This window comes from Megalops cyprinoides, chromosome 17 (assembly GCF_013368585.1).
Source record: "Megalops cyprinoides isolate fMegCyp1 chromosome 17, fMegCyp1.pri, whole genome shotgun sequence".
Taxonomy (NCBI): Eukaryota; Metazoa; Chordata; class Actinopteri; order Elopiformes; family Megalopidae; genus Megalops; species Megalops cyprinoides.
This window is the reverse complement of record NC_050599.1, coordinates 25,913,559-25,921,532: the sequence shown is the minus strand read 5'-3', so window position 1 is coordinate 25,921,532 and position 7,974 is coordinate 25,913,559. Positions and strand designations below refer to the sequence as shown.

The 7,974-nt window shown below is 42.6% G+C and overlaps 1 protein-coding gene across 1 annotated transcript; it reads left to right on the top strand.

Annotated features, from left to right (window-relative positions):
* Positions 1-1,155: 1,155 nt before the first annotated feature.
* knl1 (kinetochore scaffold 1) lies at positions 1,156-7,738 on the top strand. Its single transcript, XM_036549328.1, has 17 exons — positions 1,156-1,758; positions 1,854-2,004; positions 2,140-2,201; positions 2,292-2,390; positions 2,550-2,665; positions 3,199-3,289; positions 3,407-3,523; positions 3,639-3,726; positions 4,437-4,520; positions 4,649-4,688; positions 4,832-4,936; positions 5,083-5,183; positions 5,478-5,546; positions 5,681-5,790; positions 6,253-6,374; positions 6,884-7,009; positions 7,642-7,738. The coding sequence occupies exons 1-17, from the start codon at positions 1,156-1,158 to the stop codon at positions 7,736-7,738; spliced, it is 2,181 nt and encodes a 726-aa protein (XP_036405221.1).
* Positions 7,739-7,974: the final 236 nt, after the last annotated feature.

Here is a 7,974-nt window from a genome sequence, read left to right as displayed (position 1 = left end):
AGCATGCCCTTTATGCCAGCTTCAGACAAAACTGTTGTGTTTTCAGAGGCTAACAATGATATGGAGATGACTGATGCCATCACTGCACACATTGGGGGGAATACCTGTGTTTCCACCTGCAGAGATGAGACACTGGACCCTTTGACAAAAACTCTTCCATCTTCCAGCGGACCTGATTTTAGGGAATGGAAGAATGGCAAAACCGCAAGCATAGGTTGCAGCAGTGTTTTGGCAGCCGAGTCCTCTGATCCTGATGACATGGAGATGACAAGAAGCCAGACTGTTGTTATTGAGTCCAAAAATTGTGGGATGCTTAAGCCCTTGCTCAGCACTTCAAGAAAAAGTATGTCTGCATTCTCTAAAAGCCTCATGTTTTCAGCAGGGTGCAGTTCCATGGAAGTTCCTGAAGCTGTCGCAGATTCGGCAATGGAAAGCAGGAATTTTCACACAGTTGAAAGTGACACTGTGGCTGGTCAGTCTCCCGCTACAAGTAATGCCATTGCCTCTGATGAACCAGAAGCAACTTGCCAGACTGCTGCTGATGACATGGAAATGACAAGAAGCCAGACCATCACCACTGACACCAAAAATAGTGAGATGTCAGACATTTCACTTAACACAGTGAGAAAAAGTGCATCCTGTATTCCTGTGTCAAACAAAAGCCTTGTTTTTTCTGAAGATGACAATGGTATGGAGCTCACCAAATGTCTCACCGTTCCTATTGCGGACAACGGGTGCGTGACCGCTGATAAAGAGGAAAGGCTGATGTGCTCTTTGCCCACGGGAGATACCCCTGATCAGCCGAATCAACACACTGACATTGCTGAAGGAACATCAGGGCCATGTGACCAGAGGGGCTTGGAAGGCAAAGCTCTTAAATCTGCTGAGCTAACAGCTGTTGGTGAAACAAATAGCAATGCTGTCTTTGTAGAATTTACAGCAGCAAGTGAGGAAGAGAGGGCTCACACTGCAAACTTAAGGGCCTCTTTTGATCCCCCAGAAATGGGTCAAAGTGAAAAAGAAGAGGTCAAACAGAATAAATCCAGGAGGATGAGCTTGGCAGAGCTTCAGTCAAAACTTCAAACCATTGGGCATAGGTTATCTGAACGTTGCGATGTCACGCAAGGATTCCACACAGCTCCTGTACCTCAGCTGATGACATCGTCGTCACCCAAGACTGAGGAAGCAGCTGCTGCAGATAGCTTAACAACAGCAGGCTGTGGCATTGAAAACCCTGGAGGTAGTGGCGATGTGGAAACATCGTCTGATAAACCGGAGAATTCACGCGGGGACCAACAAATCAACGTAACCGAGCCTATTAACCTCTTGAAAAGCAAACCCTGGGCAGCCCGGCTGTCTGTCGGCGGTTTTCTGCCGAAGCTCCCACGGAGGAGCAAGCCACTCGATCCAAATCAGGAGGACCTTGCAGGGCTCAGCAGTTTTGGGAAGGTACTGAGGAAAGCTAGGGTCAGTGCCCCACAGAAAGACGGCGATGTTGAAAACATCGAAGAAGAAGTGCTCGCCGACATCAGCGATGACCTGTCTGAACTGGATGAAGGCGACTTTCCTGGAGAGAGCCATGACCAGGAGCACAATCTTGAGGACAGTCTGGGACAAACTGCTGTGGAAGAAACATTCGCTCAACCAGTCCAGAATGTGGCACAAGGCCAGAAAAGGCCTTCCCCTGTGGACGGTCACGAAGACGACATGGGAGTGGAGAGGAAGATGAGAAGCCCTTCTGCTCTCAGTGAAGAGCTGGTATGTGTTGCACTAACTGTTTAAGCTTAGATTTTTTTTTTAACAAAGCAAGTTTGCAATGCCTAAAAAAATATTTGTTTGCTCTATTAATGCAGGAACCCCCCATGTATGCTGTTCAGTGGGACAGCAATGTAATGGGCATGGCACGAGAGAACACACATAACTTCATGACAAAGACTTCAGATAGCACCAGCTTCAGTAACAGTTCAGCCAACCAGAGGTGTGATGGGACCTTTGAGACCAGTGGTAAGGACTTAAATACTTACGTGCTTAAAGCTTTAAGCTTTAATATTGGTGGCACTGTATTTGTTTAGGTTCAGTCAGCAGATTTATCTCAATGCTTTATTGGTCAGATACTAAAGTAACTGTTTTATGTCACAGTCCACAGAAGCAGTCAATACGACTTCCAGTTTGAGGAACCATACAACCTACATTTGCAAAAGGTAATTGACCAGGCCTGGCATCTAGTTTCCATGTATGTTATTTTAAATGTTGACTGTTTCCATAATCTTCTCTCTTTTGCACCGTTTCAGAAACTGGAAGATGGCAGCATTACTGTGAGGGAGTTCCTCAGGCTGTTTGGCATTGACTTTAACATCCACAAACCTCGACAGAGTGTCCTTCCTGACAAAGTAATCACTCCCCCCCCCCCCCCAAACACTTTAAAAGGATTACACTATGTCATAATTTTTCATTTTCTGTCATTTTGCTTCTAAATGGCTTTCAAAATGAAAGTCATTCTATGCTCAAATTGATGGTAGAGTTTTGCCTTGTGTCTGGACCAATTTCAGTTTGCAACAGACTTGCCGCGCAGCGCAGAAGTGATTCTTATGGAGAAGCACATCAGTCAGCCCAAACAAAGGGTGTATGAAGAGGACTGCCAAGAACTTACGGAAATGGTGGAGAGGTATACGTTTGGCATGTCCCAAATTGAACAATGCAAATATTCAGATATTCAAGGAGCTGTTCCCGAGATATGGATATGGTGCATATTGTTTATCATCTGTGCAATCTCTTCATTTTTCAAATGCTGCTGCGATGCTGTTGCAATTGCAAAGTCAGATTCCTCCAAGAAAGCACTGAATAAGTCGGTGGAAGCTGCGGCATAGCAAACTCTAGAAGACAGAATTTGGAAATCAATGCACAGTTGATTACTATATATATAATTTGTTTTCTTGCCACAAGTGTTTTGTTTTTGTTCTGCTTTGTTTTTTTCCTCTCCATCCATGCTTACAAAATTCAACAAAAGACAGATCATTCTCAGTAAGCAAGAACGCTGGTTGTTCTGTGTGTGCAAGAACACAAATAGGATTTTTTTTTTTTAGTATATTTATTTATTTATTTACTACTTAATACTAAGTCTGTCAAGAGTATTATGATTTTCTTAAGACTGGTGGTTCATCAGTTCATGTCTGGGGGGGGGGGTTGTCTTTCATGCAGGTTAAAAACGCGGATGAGAGATCAAGATAACACTTTAAAAGCCACTAATGAATCGCTGTGGGAAGTGGTGAAATCCTACTCGGAGGAGCAGGTATTCCAGGAACACCTTACCGCCTTTTTCATTTTTCATGTAGACCTCATTATGTTCCAGTACAGTGCTGCTTTGAAGAGATGCGACTTTCCTGCCTTTTGTATCCGTTACCTTCAGTTACAGAGCTTTGGGGCCAATTTGAGAAAGAGCAAGACACACTTCCGAAAGAAAAGTAAAGCACTCTCCCATGAGATGAAAACCGGTTTGTACTCCAAACTAGTGCATGCGACTCAGGTAAGAGCCGGCGAGAGACAAAGTGTCATTTTCCATTGTGCTGTGTGCTTCAGAGGAAAAGTACTGCAGCATTAGCCAGGTTTTATATTGGCTGCCCAACTTTTCCTCTTTGCAGGTGGCACAACACAACTTGGCAGAAAAGATTGAGGCAGTCGATGAGCTGCTGAAAAATCTTGATGAATGTATTCATGACTTGGAAGCTGGTATGTATGGGTTTCATCTATGGCTGTGTTAAGTAAGCGAGCACACTTGGAGCAACTCACGGCAAAAAAGTGCTCTGAACAGCCTGCTCAGTTTCACTCTCACGTTACTGATCACTTTCAATAAAAATTCAGCAACCAATAAAAATCCAACTGTCAATATCCATAATCTCGATGAATAACTGTTGGTCATCTTAGGCTCACAAAGTTGCTTCTGATTGAACATTCGTTTGATTGTGTGAGGCATTGGTGCAAATAAATGTTTTACTGACAGGGAGCTGATTGTCTCTCTCAGTGAAACAATGAAAAAAGACCCAAAAGACACTGTCCAGGAGTTCTCAATTTTAAAGTAGCTCCATTTGACCTGAGTCTTGAGTTCATTAAATTTTCTTCCTTTATGAGAATTCTGCTAAATGCCTGTAATGTAAAGTCATGTAATTCTCACTCTGAGACATTCGTCTGATTAATATATCCTGAATGTCTCTGCCATTCCTGAATATGGATCGTTCAGAGGTCCTGCAGCTGAATTCAGCTCAGCAGCCTGCATGCTATGTCAATATACAGCATATGGTAACCCACACGCAAGAAACCCATTGTTAATCAGCACTTCTCGGAACATTCTGGAGAAAGCTGTGAATTTGCACCAGAAAGGTAGTTGGTTGCTTGCGTTAATTGGGGACTGATTAGCTGTGTTGTTTCTCATTACCTCACAGAACTGGCTTCCATGGATTGTGCTGAGGTGGAAGAAGGTGGTACAAAATCTGAAACAGAGCTTGCCCTGCAAGCCAAACAACAAGGTAAAGACCGAAAGCCACACCTGTGTGTGCTGTTCTTCTACTGCTTAAATTCTCCATCCTTAGGGTGCCGTTTGTGTACCGTTCTTTTAAAAGTTTCACTTCAACATAAATTGCCTGTGTCATTGCAGAGCTGGAGTCTCTCAACGCAGACATTGCTGAGAATGAACGGTAAGTGTGAGTTTCATTTTGGGGGTAATTAAATAATTGATTTCTGCTGGGCACCAATACCCACAGGATGGATGGCTTTTGTGGCCCCACTCATCCTTTCAGGAAATGAAACGTTCCAAAAAGAAAACCCTCTCTTTCTCCAGGCGATCGTATGAGCTGGAGCTGGAGAAGAAGGCCACTGAGGACAAACTGAGAAAAGCGTGTGACAAAACCAGGGAACTGGAGAGGCAGGCGGAAGTCCTGGACAGGTCGTTGTCCAGCTGAAGTTACTGACACGTTATTTAATGTGTTGCTTTTTCATCCCTGCAGTTTACCGTTCAGAAATGAAGGCGGCATAGAATGTTTGTGTGTTAAATGACAAAGCCCCTGTCCATCTCGGACTGTCCTCTCTTAGATTAACCGAATGGAAACTGGGTGAGATGACAGATGACAAAGCAGTCTTCACCTTCCTGTATGAATCATTGAGGCTGGAGGTGCTGTTTGAAAAGCCGACTGGTAAGCAGATGGGATTCTCAATGCCACTATGGTTTCTTATGTATATCCAAATGTCTGCTTCAGTCAGAGTTGCTAACCTGAAATCCATGACAATTTTCCAATAGGAATTTCCTTCTTATAATTTCAGCCCTCTGACTGTTAAATAAACTCTGTTTGCAGCTGATTTATAGTTACTTGTTGCTGAAGGGAGTTCAGAATCAGTTGTTTAGTGACTGGTCTATAGAACTTTACGATTATTGGTAAATCCAGATTTACATCACTGTAAATCTGTTGGCCACTTCCTCTTGAATGCAGGTGAGACTATGGCTGCCACAGAGACTGACCAGAAGGTTGCAGATATTACATTTCAACTGGAGCTGGACGGTGAGGAGAACCAAACCCTGTCTTTTATGGCAGATCAAGCTTCTTTCTCACGGGATCTCTAAGGCAACAGGAAGTGATGTTTTCTGATTCATGCTCTTTCTCCTCCTCTCTCCCTCTCCCTCTTCTTCTCACAGATGAAACATCAGAGTGCTACGCTCGCATGGTTCACAAACTGATAGCCCAGTTCATAAAGAGCAAGAGCAGCTGGGTCCAGATGTACCCAACAAAGCAGCATATCCCAATGGCAAGTATTTGTTTATCAGGAATCCTACAAAAGTAATAACAGAAACTAAATGAAATGCTTTAACTGATGTCATCATCGACAGCAGTGCTTTTCACTTACAATTCTTTGATAAAGGAAGTGACTGAAGATCAACTGGTCAGTGTTGACAAGCCAGTGGCTTCACCTGGGCCTCGGTTACCAATCACGCATCAGACATGCCGGTTCATCTAGTCACAACTGTGCTGTAACCTGAAATAAGGCATACGTGAAGGCTGATAAATTAGAAACAGTCAGTGTGTAATTAGGCATTTTGCAGGTAACAAATGAAACGCTCCCTTCGGAGTAGTCTGTATTTAAATTGATTAAATGCACAGTTGCCGCTAGACATACGCAAGACTGCTGTCCGGCTTGAGCTGAGCGAAGGCTGTTGTTTTCGGGGTGAGTGACTGGGCTCACCGCATCTCCTTGCCCTCCTGTCCTCAGCTCCTCCATAACGTGTCCCTGGTGGTGAGCCGCCTCCGCCTCCTTGGGGAGGAGATCCACCGGATGAAGAAGTGGGGCTCTCTCAGTCTGGACATCCTGGAAATCGACTGCGTGGACACCCAGTGAGTCACTCACCATAGGAGGATACCTCTGCTCATTAGACCTCCTGCTCCACACTATCTTACAAGCTGATAAATGCTATTCGGATTAATTAAATGAGAGGGAGAACATGAACATACTGAGAATAGAACATCTGTGCAGTGCTTGTTTTCAAAGTAACTGGTTGTGGTGTGAAAATAAGTCTCAGGAAGTGGAAGGAACTGGATCTACCATCTATTCCTGTGTACTGTTGTAAGGCCTCTTGATCTGGTGTGCATTTATCAAATGCTCAATGATTTCTTTCATAATTAACATAGTTTGATGTTCCATTCAAATGTAAATGTTAAAGGGCACCTAGTGTAGCTCTGTGAAAAAAATACTCTTTATTAAACTTAGCTAAACTTAACTGGTGACTGGGCATTTTTTTCACAGAATTACACTACGTGCCCTTTAAATATGTCAGCACCATTCTTAAATTCTGCAGTAGAACCTTGAATTCATCTTGACCTCTTCCTTTATTTCTTTATTTTAGGATAAGATTTCTTTTCTCCAGTATTAATGCATTTGCCAAGTTTGAGATTACGCTGGAAGTTACCTCAGGCTACCCCTTCTCTAACATTCAGTTGTTGTGCTTCCAAAATTTCATTGGAAATACAAGGTAAGAAACATATAGCTGGTTTTTTATATAAACCTGCCACTTTCCCACCAACATTTCTGTTCTGTATTCTTTAGTTGAAAAGGTAACTAACGGACAGCAATAAAACTGATGTCTACAGTTTCAGAGCTAAAAGCCAGACTTAAGCTCTACCCTCTAATGCACACTTGACGTGAGACTGCCTTAAATACATTCTACAGAAATATTTCAGAAGCTTTGTTTAGACTTACCCATATGTTACTTACCTTCTGTCTATTTAATGTCATACTGCCTGTCAAGCTCTAGAATGTACAGACCATGCTCCTAAGTCTCTTCCTGTTCTGTGTCTTCTCTGTGGTGGAGTGAACTCAGTGCCGTTCTTAGAACTGTGTAGTCTCTTGTTACCTTTCCTGTCTACATTGACATACCTGAAATGCTTGGAACACTTATATCACAAAAATGCATAACATGTATATTTATATTTACATTTTAATGGGTGGAATTTGTTTTTAATGTCTTCACACACATTGTATTTGTCGTTGCAATCATGTCATGCATTCTGTGCTACCCTAAAAACGTGATCCTGTTAAATGCCATGGTATTGACACTATAACTGTAAAAAGTTTGATTTTTATTCCTCACCTTATTCTTTTTAGAATCGACCAAGTGGAAGCAATTGTATCCTCAGTAACACCTGCTAAGAGCTACTTGACCAGGATCGTGAAGAAGATCCATGATGTATTATTGTGCTGAGAAGAGCAACATTGACTGTGTTTGTGTTTAGTGGTCCAGATTAATGCAGTGTCTAAAAAAATCTTAGTGGTATATATTTCTGTATGTTTTTTCTAGTAATTATTGTTTGCTTATTTCGCGTTGTCATATAGCATGCATCTGACGGTGCATTTATCTTTAGAAAACCTCTTAAGGTTGCTTTTTATTAATCCTTAAGTCTTGTCTCTTTGAATATGTAAATCGTATATAATGATCAT

Excerpts from the sequence above, each read along its gene's own strand:
- knl1 (XM_036549328.1), top strand. The coding sequence starts at position 1,156 with ATGACATCGTCGTCACCCAAGACTGAGGAAGCAGCTGCTGCAGATAGC. Across the intron at positions 2,391-2,549 it reads AGAGTGTCCTTCCTGACAAA|TTTGCAACAGACTTGCCGCG; the intron begins GTAATCACTCCC and ends GACCAATTTCAG. Across the intron at positions 3,524-3,638 it reads AACTAGTGCATGCGACTCAG|GTGGCACAACACAACTTGGC; the intron begins GTAAGAGCCGGC and ends TCCTCTTTGCAG.